This window comes from Scylla paramamosain, chromosome 19 (genome assembly GCF_035594125.1).
Source record: "Scylla paramamosain isolate STU-SP2022 chromosome 19, ASM3559412v1, whole genome shotgun sequence".
NCBI classification, from domain to species: Eukaryota; Metazoa; Arthropoda; class Malacostraca; order Decapoda; family Portunidae; genus Scylla; species Scylla paramamosain.
In genome coordinates this window covers 13,843,642-13,862,782 of record NC_087169.1, presented here as the reverse complement: position 1 = coordinate 13,862,782, position 19,141 = coordinate 13,843,642, and the positions used below count along the sequence as shown (strand labels likewise).

General features: G+C 37.8%; 2 protein-coding genes across 3 annotated transcripts in view; one reads left to right on the top strand and one right to left on the bottom strand.

Moving 5' to 3' along the window:
• Positions 1–1,151: 1,151 nt before the first annotated feature.
• Positions 1,152–5,128, top strand: LOC135109677 (prefoldin subunit 4-like). Of its 2 annotated transcripts, XM_064021215.1 has the most exons (5): positions 1,218–1,285; positions 1,910–1,951; positions 3,187–3,291; positions 3,538–3,645; positions 4,621–5,128. In XM_064021215.1, exons 1-5 carry the CDS (start codon positions 1,268–1,270, stop codon positions 4,783–4,785), a joined length of 438 nt encoding a protein of 145 aa, XP_063877285.1. In that variant the 5' UTR covers positions 1,218–1,267; the 3' UTR covers positions 4,786–5,128. The 2 variants fall into 2 exon arrangements, with proteins under 2 accessions (XP_063877286.1, XP_063877285.1); XM_064021216.1 differs by lacking the exon at positions 1,910–1,951 and having other exon boundaries at positions 1,152–1,285.
• Positions 5,129–8,698: 3,570 nt separating this feature from the next.
• The window catches only part of LOC135109484 (dual serine/threonine and tyrosine protein kinase-like), a 36,168-nt gene continuing 25,725 nt past the window's right edge, over positions 8,699–19,141 (bottom strand). Inside the window, exons 8-17 of the mRNA XM_064020863.1 lie at positions 15,150–15,322; positions 14,524–14,755; positions 13,277–13,515; positions 12,445–12,651; positions 11,876–12,059; positions 11,295–11,451; positions 10,790–10,952; positions 10,317–10,400; positions 9,897–10,146; positions 8,699–9,753 (exon numbers count right to left, since the gene is read on the bottom strand). Coding sequence (XP_063876933.1) covers positions 9,482–9,753; positions 9,897–10,146; positions 10,317–10,400; positions 10,790–10,952; positions 11,295–11,451; positions 11,876–12,059; positions 12,445–12,651; positions 13,277–13,515; positions 14,524–14,755; positions 15,150–15,322 — 1,961 coding nt within the window. The 3' untranslated portion in view covers positions 8,699–9,481. The remainder of the gene's footprint in view (positions 9,754–9,896; positions 10,147–10,316; positions 10,401–10,789; positions 10,953–11,294; positions 11,452–11,875; positions 12,060–12,444; positions 12,652–13,276; positions 13,516–14,523; positions 14,756–15,149; positions 15,323–19,141) is intronic.

The window sequence follows — 19,141 nt, the reverse complement described above, 5'->3', positions numbered from 1 at the left end:
GCTTTGTTTCAGAATACATGACGCATTGGGCTTTATTTATTCACCACATTTGAAGCACAGTGCACGGTAGCAACTGAACTGCATCAAAACACAGGGCGGAGCACACTGTTACGACACAGGTATACACATGAACTGAGGCAACAGATCTTGTATTAGAGAATCTCTACAACTGAGACCACGCCTTATGAAAGAAGACCCCAATGAACTGTAACGGGAGCTCTGTTGTTATAGAAAAAAATAGCGACCAACAAAGCACGTATGAAAATGAAAATAATAGTAAAGATAATGAAATAATAATGATAATAAAGGTAGCAAAAAATATAAAAGGATAAAATAACCTAAGCTCAAGATAAAGTTCGAGATTTGATTAAGTTAAAACCGTGATTAATGAAGAGTAGAGGAAACAAAAGTATTATGTAGATACAGGTATGTACCCTATATAGGCTACATGTGAAGCAATGATATATATATATATATATATATATATATATATATATATATATATATATATATATATATATATATATATATATATATATATATATATATATATATATATATATATATATATATATATATAAAGAGAGAGAGAGAGAGAGAGAGAGAGAGAGAGAGAGAGAGAGAGAGAGAGAGAGAGAGAGAGAGAGAGAGAGAGAGAGAGTTTTATCACGACTGTTCAATAGAGACCTTACTCCATAGACAACACAGAGAAGACGGTGCTACAATAGACATTCGTTAACACTGAAGAACACTCAGGAACTCAATACCACTAATGACCGGAACACACTCACAAGAAAGAAGACGGACCTCACCCATTTCTTATTGACAACTCTATTAAATCCCCGAAAGTACCCCGAGGAGCGTCTGTGTGGATTAAATGAAGCGGAAACAGCATTGGAAAAGGTCCAGGGGAGATAAGAGTTAATTTTTGGGTAGGAACAAAAGAGAACCAGACGAGAGAATAATAATGATGATAATATACCCATTGTAATTGCAAACCGTTGTGAAGGAATAATACATTGATAATCGTCACCATCAGCAAGGGATGTCGGAACAAAAGAAAAAATCTTAACTTTGGGACAAAATATTTATCACCATAGACGACAATTTTCGAAGAATTCTTAGTAATTTTCTAATACAATAATCACAATAAGCTTGAAGAAAGCAAAAACTACGTAGATATTTAATATAATAGTTACATTACATTATTATATTTTTTTTACCGCCAGGAAGTGAAGACTGTACGAGGCATTGGCAAGCCGCAGCAATGACCACGGTACCTCAGGTAATGCTTATTTCAGGAATTTCAGCCTTCATAATTGACATGGAGTGGTTTATTCTTTATTTTACGAGTGAGAAAAGACCTAGTACAGTGTGGGTATGGGGGTGCAGTGTGTGGCAGCGGCGGTGGCGAGACGAATAGCAGCACGTGAAGGGGAGGTGCTCCTGCCTGGCTGCCATATATGGGGTGCGGAGGTGTTGACACTGATTGGAGATAGAACTCCGATAATATTGAATTGACATTACGGTTTTTCGGATAATACTAAAACATAAACATTTTGGGATAATATTGAAATGTGTTTTTATTCTTGGGCTAGGTTGGGTTTGGTCGTTACCTTTTGTTTACTTCACGGCTTTGATTTCACTGTTGATCCCTTCATTGTGTAGATCACGATTTTGAAAAGTGTCATATATTGCCGACAAATAATTAGTCAGTAGATATGAACTCTTAATTGCAGAAACAAAGTTTGTTATGATCCAGGTTTGAGGTGATTTTTTTTTATAAACTTCATGTCATTAATTTTAAGATTAAACCTGTTATTTTCCTTTCAAAAAATTTTCAAAGAAATTGGAATTGGTTTTATTACTGATAATATGGTAAATGTTGTTGTCATATTATTTTTAATAGAGAGAAGTATCCGTCAACAAGCCATCTACAGTCACCAAACTGGTATGCACAGTCTTCTGACTACCATGTAACATTATGCTCTGACAACCACATAACACTCCTAAATGGCACAGTATGATGTGACTACCACATAACAATCTAATAGCAAACCAAGATATTTCCAAGTGAACCATACCAGAACATGTAATCTTGCCTGATCTATTTGTGCAGCATCCAAGCCACCAGAGATGTGATTCACACTGGTTAAAATCCAAAGCAGCTCTGGCCATATCTCTATTAGCAGGCTTGTCATGTATTGCACACACACTACATGTAGCGGACATAAGGAAGTTACAAGAAGCCAAAAGGTCAACACATGACAGTTCCTATATAGTGTATATACTTACTATATCCACATATCCCAATCTATGAATTTCTTTAATCTTCTTTTAAAAGTTCCTGTTGATTTGGCATTAATAACATGATTGCCGAGTCTGTTCACTCATACAGTACTCCATTTTAAATTGTTTTCTTCCTACCTCTTTATTAAGCTTGAACCTGTTCTAGTCCTTTCCAAATTACTAAGAATTAAGAATTTTGTTAGTATCTCCCTTGTTATATCCCTTATGACGCTTCAATTCCTGTATCAGATTCTCTCTTAATCTACACCTCTCTTGCAAATAAAGAGCTCAATACAGAAAGGACAGAATAAACCATATCCAAAATCTGCCAGGAAACACATTCAAACAGTTATATCTTGACAAGTTTTCAAGTAATATGACTTTAGACCTTATAGACACTGTGATAGGGACAGATTATCCACTCAAATTATGGCATTGTGGCCAATGTTTATGAAGAAAGAGCACTCCTGGTGTGGATGGACATTTGTCCCTTTCTGCTTTGAGCTCTTCAAATGTAAAGCTAAAGCTTCAATCCCCCTCTCATATTGGTTTTATCTTTTAGTAATTCTTTTGTGTTGACTCTAACAAACTTATCTTCGTGGGATATGAAAACCAGAACTGCACAATATAATCTAGATAAGGTCTGACCAATGTTAAATATAACTATTTTTATAATTATTAATGCTTCAGGAATTGTACTTTGAACAGTGCTAAACATGGAAGCTTTATTTCTGGCTTTTATGTATTGCTTTCTCTGATGGAGATTTGAGCTAAGTGTAACTCGTAAATCTTTTTGGTCCTCTGATCTTACCAGAATCTCATTCTTTATTGTGTACCTGTTTTAGCATCTTTCTGAAAAGCTAAACACTTTGCCTCACTTAAGCTTCACACCACCAGGACTCTGATGTGCACATCACATATGAGGACCAACAGAAGATCAACAGGTTTGCCCGCTGCAATGCCCGTCACGGAGACATCAAGGAGGAACTCAAGATCAAGGAGGTAACTTCCCTACTAAATATTGTTTCATATCAGTCAAAATCTTCCTTTGCTTTATATAAATTTTCATGAATTCATATAAAATTGTATCTACTAACCTGTAATATCCTTGAACTATTCCTCATTGGCAAAGCAATTAAATCATTTATTTCCTAAATTATCAGCAGTTCGTTTGCCCTTTAAATGATGAAAACTGTACCGAAGCTAAGTGGTTAAGAATAGGGATTCCAGAATGTGTTTCATCCCCAGAATGATCTCCAAAACCTGCAAGATGCTGAGGACGAGATGATGATTGCCCTTGACTCTGATGAGAAGGTGCCATTCATGGTGGGAGAGGTGTTCATCATGAAATCTCAGGTGAGTGCACAATTTTGATGTGATAGCTTTTGATAGACAAGTATCAGCTATGAAGTGACCAATTTATAAGACATAAGAACATAAAAACATAAGAAATAAAGGAAGCTGCAAGAAGCGACCAGGCTTACACGTGGCAGTCCCTGTATGAAACACACCTACCTATTTCCATCTGCTATCCCCATCCATAAACTTGTCTAATCTTCTCTTAAAGCTCTCTAGTGTCCTAGCACTAACTACGAGTACATGATTACTGAGTCCGTTCCACTCATCTACCACTCTATTTGAGAACCAATTTTTTCCTATCTCCTTCCTAAACCTAAATTTTTCAAGCTTGAACCCGTTATTTCTTGTTCTACCCTGGTTGCTGATCCTAAGAATTTTGCTTACATCTCCCTTGTTAAAACCCTTATACCACTTAAAGACTTCTATCAGGTCCCCTCTTAACCTACGTCTCTCTAAGGAATGTAAATTTAACAGCTTGACAAGTCAGTAAATTTATGGGATGGAAAAAAAAAACTGAGATGCAGCAGAAGCACTTATTTTTTGTTTATTTATGTATTATTACTTTTTAAGAAAAGTAGTGGGAACTTTTAAGATAAATAAAGTGGTTCTGCCTCACTCCATGTTGTTGATCCCAAAATTCCAGTTTCATGTATATGTTGAAAACAGATTATGAGTGAAAAGATTCTGTAATGCCATACTACGAATGTAATGTTTGGTAAATGCTACTGGACTACCCTTTCATGTATGTCTTGGCCAGAATTAGTGTAACTTTTGGCATGAACATAAAGCTGATTATTTTCCTGTAAAGGATTTTCAGGATCTGTTGGATCTTAATTTAGTTTTATATGCAAAATTCAAAGTAGTTAAATGTAAATTGCACTCATGTGAATATTTGGAGTTTCATGGCTTACAGGAAGTTTACAGAAAAGTAAGTTGCAGCATTACTCACAATGCATTGTTTTCTCTGATCAGGAGGAGGCCCAGGAGGCCATCGGAGCCCAGCGAGAGACCTTGCAGGAAGAGATTAGCGGCCTCAACAGCCGGAGTTCAGAGCTGCAGGACACTATGACACAGCTCAAGGGGGACCTCTATGCTAAATTTGGCAATAACATTAACTTGGAACCTGAAGAGGAGTAAAGAATCACGAATGCCGTTAGTGTATTGAATCTTCTGGACTTTCGAAAAGGCATTTATAATGCTATTTACTTTAATATTTAATCATATTATTTTATATTAAATGTTATATATTTTCTTTTGTGTGCAATGAAAATTAATTATGTCAATTTACTCACTGAAATTAATCCAACTGCACTCTTGTTTGTTAAAATGTGATCATTATGTCAAAGCTTTGTTATCTGGAAACTAATACCATGTCTACTGTTAGTGTGTTAATGGACAAGAGTCAAGAAACTGTCAGAAACTATTCTGGATAAAAGAAAACAATGCTAATGTATTACCTTTAATATAATACAATCATAAACTGATTTTCATAATCCTATACCTTAATATAAACAAGTGAAAGCTGACAAGGCATCCTTCATACAAGTTTCAAGAATAACTGTTACACACTATATGTAAATGGAAAAATAACATTTGATATAATTCCATGCACATGACAGCCTGAAAAATGGTAAGGCCCGAGACTCAAGAAAGCAATTTTAGCTCCTTATGAGCCTTGTTGGGCAGTGATGTACTGTCATGTTCAGTGGTAAGTATAAAGAGCCCTACTAGACAAGTTTTTGTCTCATGTACACAGTATTAAAAACCAAACACCACAAATTTTAAGAGGTATACAAATATAAGTCTAGGATGCCTGGCCAAAACAATTACTCTTGCATTAAATAAACCTAGAAAAAAAGCTTGCTGTACCAATATAAACTGAGAGAAAGCACATTCAAAAGTACACAAAATAAAAACAACTCATTGCATGAACACTTCCAATAGCAGTTTGCCTCTGAAGTCATGTCACCTGAATGAGCTTAAAACCTATCATAACCATAATCAAGAGGGAAAATTCATCCAAAGGTTAATATGAAATTAATTTTGACAGCTTTAATAAATAAATCTGAAGTACCTTTAAAACTTATCAGCCTTTAGCAAGCAAACTACTGTAACTGCAAATCACCACACTTCCAGGTTGTGGCTCACATGCAGCCCTTATAAGTCTTATCACAGATAGAGTATATTGTAGCGTAGGACATGGAGGAAGCACACGTTTCCTTCACTTGACAGAACTTCTCAACAGACACTGAGCACGAGCACCAAGCCTTTACACCTTTACTGGTTCACATCTTGAATGCAAAGATAACATTAACAAACTTTAAAAACTATTCTATCATGATGACTTGTTCTGTATTCAAAGTTTTCAAAGTAAAACTATAAGTAGGGAATACTTAGTTCATCTAAGGAATCAACAGCATTTTTCACCACACACACACACAGAAACACACACACACTACCTCAAATGAATGTTTACTCTTTTAAGGCAAATCTACAAAACAAATCACTCAACTAGCAATTCAGATGCTCAATTTGGTGCAGTAAATTATGAAAAACAATCTTAGGCTAAACATGGAAGAGGTACCTATGCTTGTAATCTGTCTGTCACAATTATCATCCAACAATACTGTTTTGTTGTTTAGGAGATTAAAATTTCTATCACTATACCCTGACATTTAAATAGTATTTCTTTTCCATTGTGACATGTGAGTATGCAATGAGTCAAGACATGACAACCTACAAGAGGTGAGGCAATGGTGAACACGTGGGAACCAGCAACAGTTACCCCTCCATTACAGCAACTGAGCCATACAATAAAGAATTTGTAGACATGGGAAGCCTGAATATTAGGTAGTAAGGCACACTCATACCACCAGCATAAATAACCCACAGGTACAGAAGAGTACCTTCCTGCAACACACTGGACAGCATGTAGATATTTTTCAGTAGTACAAAAGTAGTCCAACATCAGCTGTCCATACACATATCTATATAGTTGGCTGAGATCCCCCTTAAAGATATGTACAGTGACTGTAAAAAAAATTGACAAAGTGTAGACATAATGGTGTGCCCATAGACCAAAGCTTTAATGCTTGATTTGCAGCCATGGGAGGTATTAAAAAGTGGTAAATTGTCACATATGGCAAGTCACATATCCTGATGATGCTAAGTTCAGTTTCTGAATCAGTAACAATAACTGTCAAGCACACAAGTTAGGGTGAGACTCTCCTGCATTCTCCCACCCATTTCCGCCTTATCGCAACCTTCTCATTTCATCCCTCACATTTAATTCTCCTTCCATTATAATGGGTTCTGGCAAGCCTAACAAGGAAGAAAAGGGTGTTGTGATGGCATTTATTTGAGAGGGACTCAATAATTGTGAGATTGGAAGCAGCCATCTGAAAGGTTGCAAAGGCTACACTAGTGCTGGGAACAGCTGTCACTGCTGAGAGAAAGAAAGGCTCTAACTGAAAAAAGGAAGACATATACAAAAATATTAAGTAGATAGGACATAAGCCTTGCAAAAATTGCCATGCTGCTTCCTCATTTTCTCAAGTCAAAGGAAGTTTGTGAGTTCCAGGGTGACAGGGAGTGATAGGATATGTGCATTGCCATACGTGACAATTCACCACTTTTTGGTACCTCCCATGGCTGTAAATTGAGCATCAAAGCTTTGGTTTACAGACACACTAGGAAGTTTATGGTTTGTTGATTTGTTTTGCAGCCACTGTATCTGAAACAAGAAGCCACCTGTTGTTCCAATATAGTACCTTTTTCATTTCAGTTCCAAGGCTAACATTAAAGCTGACATTGAAAAGGAGGTGATTTATTATAGTTATTTGATTTTCTAGTCTTGGTAACAAAATGAAACTACATGCTTGAATAAGCAGTTCAACTCATTAAAGCAAAATCTACATCCTCACTGTAAAATGGATGATCCAGATTTTTCTGCATGTTCAAACCTAATATTCATGAGATGTTGATGTACTGTTGAGGAAAGTCTTCAGAGGAAGCATAAATATTTGCTAATACTACTACAAGACAAAACTGCCTTCCAGTACAATACCAGAATATGTTGGTATTGTGTGCATAATAAATAAATAAGCAAAAACCCCTATAACTGCACAAATATAATTATAATGCAGCAAGTATACAAATACACTCAGTCTGAAAACACCAAGTATAAGGTAATGACTTCAACTGTACTGCACACTGGAATGCTTCAGTACCGGCACACTGGTGTAGGAGATTTGTAATCCCACCATAGTTAAGGCCACAAGAGTGAAGGAGTCTTCCACCCGGGCATAATATATTGTGATATATGTTATAACATATATCACAATATATGTACAACAGTATATGTACTGTTATACAAGTACCAAAATAAATAATTTCCAAACTATAAATATACACCAGAGTGCTATAATGTCTTCCTGAAATCAGACACCATACATAATGCCATGTCCAAGACTTGTGAGGACAGCACTACATGTAATAATACCATGTCTTTTGCTTAAATCTCATCAATAACAGACCATAAGAGTGAATCTCATAAGGCTTACATTATAGGCAAGGTAGGACACACACTTACCAGAGGAAGGAAGTACATAAAAACATGTATATAAAAATATTACTATGGTACTTAGTGCATCCATAATGATTGCTCAGTGAGATCCAGTATGAAAATTGACATAATGGACTTAAAGCTAATAAAACCTACACTCTTCATATTAATTATTTCACTGCTGACTATTACCACACACTCCTATAAGTAATTAGATGATAATTATATTCTTGAGAGCTGTTGATACATCTAAAAATTACTTCACAAAAATAAAACTACAAACACAAAAGGTAATATATATATATATATATATATATATATATATATATATATATATATATATATATATATATATATATATATATATATATATATATATATATATATATATATATATATATATATATATATATATATATATATATATATATATATATATATATATATATATATATATATATATATATATATATATATATATATATATATATATATATAGTTTTTATACAGTATCAAAAGCCTATTGTTTGTTTTGCACTCTGGAAACAGATACATGAACAAGACCCTTAGCAGTTATCATCTTTGGTCACAGGAAGACTACAATGGCAATGCAAAATAACAGTACAGCCTGAATATCCTTCCTGTCCTTCCTGTTCCACTTACAGGTTCATACAAATGTTGACACTAGAAAATATACAAACGCACTGAACCTATTCACTCGGCACACCTCTCAGGAACACATTTTCAGCGGTTATTTAAGAGAAAACAATGACGCAGACATGAGGACTTCCAGACAGGATGTAGAAAGGGTCAGGGCAGTGCAGCACACTGGCTTCCCTGAGGCATGGAATGGATGAATGAGTGGCTGCAGCAACTATCTGTCACCACAGCTGCACTACTCCTGGGCCAGCTGCTACAAAGTGCCACTAATGTACTGTAGACTGTTCCCCAGGTGAGATAAAGAGCCACGCACTGTGGAAGGTTAGGGTGTTAGTTCTACGTCTACATTAACAACTATCACATATCTCTCTTCTGAGGGTGTATACTCTACTCTATCAATAATTATTTAAACCCAATGACAAATACACAAATAAATTACTTCTCACACATGAACAAGGAAACAAACAAAACAAAAAATGTACCTCTTATGCATGCTTATGTGTTACTTATCCCATACATCAAATACTACTTGTATCAATCTACAAATGAGATCTACTTGGAAACAAGTTACATCTACAGTGGGGGAGAGAAGCAGCTGAGGCTACTACACTAACCTAAGCAGCCCATTTGTTCTGTGGCATCAATGGCTGAGTCAATTGTACAATCTTGAACATTTTGCTCCTCAAGTAAATCTTTAGCAACTTGCTCCTTGGCCTTTTCTCTCTCTTCCTCTTGCCTCTTGGAATCCATGGCCATGATCTCCACCAGCCTGGGCTCCACATCCCCCAGCAGAGGCCGCTTTGCAGGATCCCCATCCCAGCACTCCTGCATCAGATCCCAACACTTCTCCTCAAAGACAGGCAGCTTCTCTGGGCGTGCCCCTGCCAATGTATAAATAAAGTGTTACAGAACTGAGGGAACCAGATAGTAGGAGAGTAAAAGGATAGGACTGCTGAGGGATGGGAAGAGAAACAAGTAAAAAAAATTTAATTCCAATTCAAGACAGTAAGAAATCAAATCATACCTTTTCTTACACAATTCCACAACTGGTCCTTAGAGTGGCACTGCTCAAAAATAAGTGGCAGCCTGACGTGGCCGGCACAGATGTACCAGAAGAGGATACCGAAGGCATACACATCCACACTGTTGTCATAGTGGCCCGTGAAGAGTTCTGGGGCCATGTGTATTGGGGTACCCACTATGCTTCCTGACATCATGGCCTCAGGCTTGCAGAAACCCAAGTCTGTCAGCTTGGCTCGGTTATGCTTGTCCAACTGGAAAACAGGGAGAAAGTAATGATCAGCTTAGATGCTTCACCTCCTGGACAGCATCTCCTTAGCAGAATGTTAAGAGTATCATTAACAGCAGGTGGATGTAATCTTACCAATTTGTACAGAGAATGGCATCATAACTAGATTTACACCTGCACAAGCACTTCACCTACCAGGACATTTTTGAGCTTTATATCCCTATGAACAAGGCCTTGGGAATGGAGGAAGCGGATGCCTTGAGTTACGTCAAGGGCAATCTGTGGAAAAGAAACATTTTTTTCATAGAAACTAATAGATAGTACAGATAAGATAATCTGTGTAATTAAATGGAGAGATCTATGCTGTATTTTGCTTAAAAAAAAAAAAAAAAATTATATATATATATATATATATATATATATATATATATATATATATATATATATATATATATATATATATATATATATATATATATATATATATATATATATATATATATATATATATATATATATATATATATATATATAAACAGCTCACTTTTACAATATTCAATAAACATAGAATTATTTTACTGGATTATTGGCAATTCACCATGTTGCTTAATTAACACGCACACTCCACATAGCAACAATGAGCCTCTGTGCCACAGTAAGCCACTCACCTGCAGCCTGACAAGCCAGTCAAGGCCGTGCTTGATGGCAGAGTAAAGGTCTCTGGTGAGCCTATCCATGATGAGCAGCACAGCAGGGGACTCCCCCTGCCCATAGGTGTGGTCAATCACACTGCCCCGGAGGGCAACGATCCTTTCATGCTCAGGAACACTCCTAAGTGAGACAGGAGGTGGTATGTGAGAAAGCATCAAATGGTGCACTATGAGTCTAATGTGCAGAGGGAACACCATGACAATCAAAGAGGTCACAGGTGCAGGGTCAACTAAATTACAGAATAACTCTTAATTTGTAGTAATGGAGCAGTGAGGATTATAATGAAATTTATATTCATCTCTTCTAATGTCTGATGGAATAGGAATCTCCACTTGGTCTTAATGATGCACAATTCCCTTACACACTACAGTCTTCTCATTTTCCTATTTCTCTTCTCTTTTTGAAATACAAGAAATCTAAATATAGGGTATGCTGCCTCAGAGGGAAGGAAACATTACCAACCTTGTGTAGTGGAATTCCATGGCTAGATCATTCCAATGCTTCTCATCAAGTGGGACAAGGGATTTGACAGCACATGGTCGGTATCCTCCCCAGGCCTCACAGCTGTACACCACACCGTACTGGCCACGCCCCAACTCTCGGTCCAGTCGGGGCATGCCTGCACCATACAACACCACCAGGTAATGGTTGGTAAGTGTTGGATTCTCTGCCTCAATAAGTCATCACTTCAACCAATATGAAGAGTTGTGACAAGGTTTTTTGTTTTCCTTTACTGAGTTTCAATCACAGATATTAGCCACAAACTTTTTCACTAGTTTTGAATACACAAGAATCTATAATATCTCCAGTAATCCCACCTCTGACACAAATAGTTTTCATCCCACAACATGGCATGCACAATATTCAATAATACTTTAATGACAGTAAAATCTTAATCACACAAAAATTTCAACAATATCCCAAGTAAGATGAGGTTTAGAGCTTGGAAATAATGTAAAGAAAAACTGAGTAGAAAACAAAATCAGCACTGCAGCAAAGAGGCACAGCAAACATTATCAGCTGAGGGCATCTATTTGGCTCACCGAAGAGTATCATGTCTCTGAGGGAAGTGGACTCCAGGGAGAGGCGAGCAAGCTTGGGTGCATCCACCTTCTTGATACGGGTCTGTTGTCCTTCTGTCTTGACAAGCCGTGAGGTGAGTTGGGCCTCCAAGACTTTAAGGCTGCCCAGGAATGAGTCGTGGCTGTTCTTTAGCCTCTCTCGGAACTATAGGGAATACATCAATGTTAATGTTAGAAAATAATAGAGAGGGGAAATACAGACACACTAACATAGTATTTTGTCTACCTCTCCAGTGTAAGAGTTAACCAGTATTCTCAATCATTCATTCCTTTTTCTGGTAAATTCTGAACCTCCCTGCCTGTTTCTGCATTTTCCTCTTCCTATGACTTGAACTATTTCACAAGGGAGGTTTCACGACACTTATCCTCCAATCTTGGATAATCCTTTTGGCTTTCTCTTTAGGGACTGGCACTGTAGTGAACCTTTTCTTTTTTTCTTATTCTTTACTGCCCTAGGCCAGTGTACCTCTTACATAACAAAAACACACTCATGCACATTTCTCTTATCATTTTCACTCATTAATACTCACCTGGGCACATATGCTCTTGGTCAGCCTGGTTTCCGATAGGCTCATTATTATGTCTGATGCCACCTTTCTCTTCCAGTCAGCATCTATGACAGGTGGTGCCCTCCCAGGCATGGTTGCCACTATCTGTTTCATCTTCTCCCAGAGTGATCGGAGGACTGAAGATGAGGTAGTTACTGTCACCTCCACCTGGTATGCTGCATTCACCATCTAGGAACAAAATGCATCAAGTAACATATTATTGAGAAAACTAACCTGGTATAAGAAATGCAAAAAAAAAAAAAAAGAGAAAATTGATTAACTATTTTGACAGCATAGAAAAGTGTTAATCCTCAGGTGAGTAAAAACTGACACACACACACACACACACACACACACACACACACACACACACACACACACACACACACACACACACACACACACACACACACACACACACTTTTGCAAGTTCATCACTCTGGCAGGTTAGTTTTCACAATTATCAGTTCAAAATTATGACGAGTAATATTATCAACAACCATTTTCCATGTAATTCCTAGAGGGATCAATATATTATAATTCTGTGAGAAGTATAATAACTATTTCCTTCAAATTTCAAGACAATGAGAGAAAATTATTGAGATTTAGGGTATGTCAACAACAACTATTACCTAGCAACATAATGACAATACCAATACTGAAATGAATAAGAAAGACAAGGAGTTTGCAAGGATGTGTACAGATGCGAGAAAAGCATGAATATTTGCATCAACTTCATGGAAACAAGATTGTAAGAGATAAAGAGAAAAATCAGAATAGCAATTCAACACAGCTATAAAGCTTATCAACACACCTGCTTCAGAGCATCTCCAATCTGAGGATGTTCACCACAAGCTCGACAATCCTTTTCCAGGTTCTCCAGACACCGCTGCAGGGTGCCCAGGTACGACTCCCTCATCACATCCACACGGTCCACCAGCTGCCGCCCGACCTCAGCATTGAGGGAGCCAATGACAAGTTCCTGAATCTGCGTGGTGCACTGCCGCACCTCCCGGCTGTTCACCAGGTCCCCTTGTGGCAGCACCTCCACGTCTGGGGAACAGAGAGAGCAACTCCTCACTACAAGTGGAAGTATTAGGAAAACACTGTTTTTAATTAGTGTGGAAGGTGGCTGCTCTTAGTGACAAAATTCAGAAAAACTTATTGACACGAGAAACTTTCCATTACAGTAAAATCCCTCTTATCCGGCATCAACGGGATCGCCGACATGCCGGATACTTGAATATTGCTGGATACTTGAATAGAAGTGAAACTATGTCCACAATCACCACCCTACACTCATGCATCTTACCATAACAAAGATCAGCTGATCTTAAACAGCAGCTGATCTGATCAGCTGCTTAAGTGTAAGCACAACACGCTTCCTCTTTTCTACAACTTTAGGCATGATGTAGGCGTCAGGTGATAAACAGTGCACACGCGGGACTGAGTCACTGAGTAAACACAGTGCCGTGGGCCGCGGATGGCGCGAAGCAGTGGCCTTTGGTGGCGAGGGGACAAAGTATGCCTCGCGCAGGAATTTTAATCGATTTTATGAGTACACATTGATTTTTTATTGATTTTAAGGCTCGGGGAAAAATGTGCCGGATACTTGAAGCTGCCGGATACTCGAATACCGGATGAGAGGGATTTTACTGTATATAACTGTTACCAATTGAAAACAGCAATTTTTTGCAAAATAATGATTGCTTACAAATTGCAATAGAAATCAAGTCCAGGTAATACAGGCCTTACTGATAAGGAATTAAAGAAATCACACACTCTTTGAAAAATAAACTAGTCTTGATAATCTTTTAAGGAAATTAGCAAACTGCTAAAAAATGGGAACATGATGCATGTATTTCAGTAGTTCCTTTCTTCTTCTTCTTAATAATAATAATAATAATAATAATAATAATAATAATAATAATAATAATAATAATAATAATAATAATTTGTCTATACACTTGGGCAGCAATCCCACACAGAGAAGCCCAGACAAAACACCACACACTCATACACACATCACTTATGCTCAAACAATATAACAACAATATGAACCTTTGAATTCATAAGCAGCAGCCTTGTCCAGCAGGTCCTCCTTCAGCTTGGCCACAGTATCAGCAATGACATTTCTTATCTCGTCCTGCTTCCTGGAGGCAATGTCCATAAGGCTCTCGTACAGCTCCGCCTCCTTCTCCCGGGCATAGCTGATCCGCCGGGGGGTGATCTGAATCTCTCGCGCCATGTCAAATGCATACAAGATGAACTTCCTCATGCATCGGTTGTGAGCCTGGGGGGGAGGGGGAGGAACCACAGAACCTTTATCACTGGTAATTGGTAACACACTGATGCTACTTTCTGTTACACTTAAAAACAAAAAAGGAAGGATTCTCTAGAATAGTCTATTACTAGAGACACAAGTTACATAGCAGAATAGTCAAGATATTCAAACTGTTTTTCATTCATACCACTACTGGAATAGACTGAAAAGGCTTTGCGAAATACTCCATAGCTAAAGATTCTCAGTGTTTTACTTGGTTAGTTTGTTAGTTTGATTTCTGTAAGTTGAATGAATACACTGATAAAAAGACTTCTTGGGACATGTACTTCACTATTAAAGGCTATTTTCATTATTTCCATTATTCACCCACACTACTACCTGGAACACATGAACGGCAAAGTACCTGGTTGAGGAGGGTGGAGGCATGGATGAGGTGGGACTGCAGGACCATCCTCATGTAAGGCACAACGTTGCCAAAGGAGTCAAAGCTCTCCACCAGCTCACTGTCCACATGGTAACTCTGCTCCATAAATCGCCACCGGATCTTCTTGGGCAGGGGCGTCCTTGTTAGAAATCCTGCCAGCAAAACAACACCTTAGTAATCTCTATGCTGCACAGTATTAAGGCATCAAGACATCTCCAGGACTAAACTGTCAAGCCTTTCTAGAACTATTTTCTTCTCACCAAGTAAGCAGATCTTTTTTAACTCTTGATCAGCCTCAAATTAAATACATAAATAAATAAATAAATAAATAAATAAATAAATAATAAATACAGAAATATATGTATATGTATGTATAATAAATAAATAAATACATAAAAAGCTCATCCTTTTCTTAAGTTACATGAGAAACCATACATTTATACTGCATACTGTGCGCATGGAAGTATGGAGGCACACTGCATTACTTCCTTCATTGTATACAGGAAACGAAAAAATAGAATACAATATATATATATATATATATATATATATATATATATATATATATATATATATATATATATATATATATATATATATATATATATATATATATATGGGTAAGTTGTGATCAGTGTTACATCAATACATACAGACTGCATTTGCTTTTCCTAAATGTGCCATATGACCGTTTTGTACACCACCAAATCTATCGACCAGTCAATCATCATTCCATTCCTCAGAGATGTCACCCATGTTGCAGTTCACGCAGGATTTTGAAAAGCCTCAAAGCACTGCAACGATAATATGATACGTGTACGGAAACATTTTCCTGTATCATAAGTGACTGTTCATCTCTCTCTCTCTCTCTCTCTCTCTCTCTCTCTCTCTCTCTCTCTCTCTCTCTCTCTCTTTCTCTCATTTACACGGGTTATATTTTTTCATGAGTTTCAGTCACTACTATGCGGAAGCTTTTCACACACACACAGGACAAATCTCATCCCAGGTAAAAGCTTGCCTACTTAACAAAGAAAGCTTTTGAACTATAAAGAATATGCTTGCAAGTTACATAATAAAATGTTGTCGGCATGATGTTCAACATACTGTCACATTTCTGAACCCTTGAGTCGCTACTAAACTCGGCGTGCCCACCACAACCATGAGGGTCTGAGAGGCTTGCAGCACATTATACTTTCGTGTTCTCTCATTTACACTTGCACTTAGCACGCCTCAGGGGATAAGCTTATGCTGCGCTGTGCTTTTGTTCTTTTCCTCTTCCTCTTGACGAAAGTAACTGACGTCATTCCTCTCAGTAAAGAAAAATAAATATGAATGAATTAAATACATGAATAATGAAATACATGATATAAATAGTTAAATAGAATAAATAAATAAATAAAGAATGAAAGAAAGAAAGCAAGAAACTAGAATAAATAGAATATAAACAAATCAATTAATGAAAAAAAATATATCTATCAATTCATTACGTTACGGTAAGCACACCTCACTCTTCTGTTGATAGAAAGAAGATGAAATTCAGTCACTAGCCATGGAGGGAGTGACGAGGGAGCGGAGGTGTGACACTGGTGGCTTTATGATTCCCTATCAGTTGTATGTATCGAAACTACGCGGCAGATGTCTGGGTGCAAGAATGGCCGAGCAGTGAAGGTTACAGAGGTTTTTACGGTTCTAGAGATAGTAACAAGCAGTAGTGGACGTCCTTGAGTTTATAAAGGTGTTTTCATGATTCTAGGGATAGTAAACAGGGTCTGGTGGAAGTTATTATGGTTTTCAGGGGTGTTTTCATGATTATAGCTTGTTTACAGAATCTTGTGGAAGTTACTGTGGTTTTCAAGGTGTTTTAATGATCACAGACTGTTTATTGGCTCTAATGGAAGAGTGTCTTTCTTTTTTTTTTTTTTTATGATCCTTGTGATAGTTTGGCAGGCTTCTTGGCGGTTTTCAAAGATGGTTTCATAATTCTAGGGATAGTTCAGGGGAGATGGCGGCAGATTCTAAGCATTTACTGACACTATTATCGATATTGACATGGTGAACTTCCCCCATCACTTATAATGATAATATGAATGTATCCCCATGAAGTTAGCCTTTCCTCTGCAGTGGAACCTTAAAGGACGATGATGATACGAAAATAGACACTCGAAGGCTGGTTTCCGCTCACTGCTTAAGAAACAGCGTGACTCACGACCCAAAGCCACGCACCAGTAACTTTAAAAGATATTGGCCCGCATTCAGAAACCCGTTGCTCTCTCACCACGGCTATTTTCCAAGGCCACACAGATGATTGGACGGATTCTCACAAGTGTTTCTCATGTTAAAAATACAGAAATCTTATCAATCTGTCACTAAAACCGTAGAAACACCCTTAAAAACCCTTGTAATTTCAATAGATATTGTAACTTTAATAAATATTACCCGTATTCAGAAACACTCTACTCTCATCCCGGCAATTTTCCAAGGCCGCATAGATGATTAGATAGATTCTCACGAGTGTTTCTCTTGTTAAGAATGTAGAAATTTTATTAATCTGTCACTAGAACCATGAAAACACCCTTAAAAACCCGTGGAACTTCAACCAGAGCCTTTAGAAAATAGTGGTGTAGCGCATTAGTGTCTCGGAGGAATATGGACCTATACACCAAAGACAGCTGAAGTTGGTGCATGCCTTGGACACAGACAGAAGTATCAAACATTATGGAGGGAGTAATAGCAAAGAGGCTTCTTCCTTAGTAAAGAGTGACTAATCATGCATCTGGGAGCAGGAGTGTTGCCAAGCCTGTGCCACACCCACTCAAGACACGCCGCCAGACATTGTTGTTTACTGACATCACGATTCACACGACCAGCAAAACCACCCCCTCTCTCTCTCTCTCTCTCTCTCTCTCTCTCTCTCTCTCTCTCTCTTTTGACTTCACGACTGCGGCACCTACACCTGTCATCATTACTACAGATAACAATTACACCATACTGAATATCACGAACCAGATGACGAGGAGCAGCCCCCCTCCCCTCTCCCTCTTTCTCATTAGTAAAGATAACAATTACATCACTTGGAGGCGTCCCAAACCACCACCCCTCAACAGTTGTGGAGTACTGATAAACAAGGAGCCCTCACCTTATCTTAACACAATTAACAGCCAATCAACATGACCAACACAGCAACACCTACAAGAACAAGTAATCATGAAGGAATACATAAATATATAAAGTCGCGAGAATACACACAAGAACAAAGAAATGGTAAGAATTCACACATGAATATAGAGATGAAAAGAATACACTTGAATATTGAAAAGGTGAGACTAAACAAAAGGAACACAGAGAAAGAGGAATGTAGAAATCGCAAGAAAACACACACAGGAATACAGAAATCATGAAACAATAAACACAGAAATACAAAAACCGTACAGGAATCAAAACTACTCTGGCTTATAATGCGAGTAAACGAGGCAGCGGTATTAAATTACAGCGGTTTGTTAATCACAAGACAACAAGGGAAGGTTTGGCATCAGATCTATTCACAGGTAGGAAGGGAGGGGAGGGGAGGGGCAGGGAAGAGAAGGGGTGGAGAGAGACAGGGAAGGGAAGTGTGCATAGGGGCAGGGAAGGGAAGGAAGGTGAAGTGAGCCGCCTTGCCAAGCTTACACCACCTGTTACTACGGTTCAGGAAGTGACCAGACAAGTTATTCTCGCCCTCCCTATGCAACACCTGGCTTTGTGTGTGTGTGTGTGTGTGTGTGTGTGTGTGTGTGTGTGTGTGTGTGTGTGTGTGTGTGTGTGTGTGTGTGTGTGTGTGTGTGTGTGTGTGTGTGTGTGAAGACTTACCATGTGTTTACAACAATAACAAAGATAACCCTCGTTTTTCTTATTGTTGCACCAAGACTTAATGATCTACAAATTAACCAAACAATTTATTCACTGACGATTTTGATGACTAACTAAACTACGAA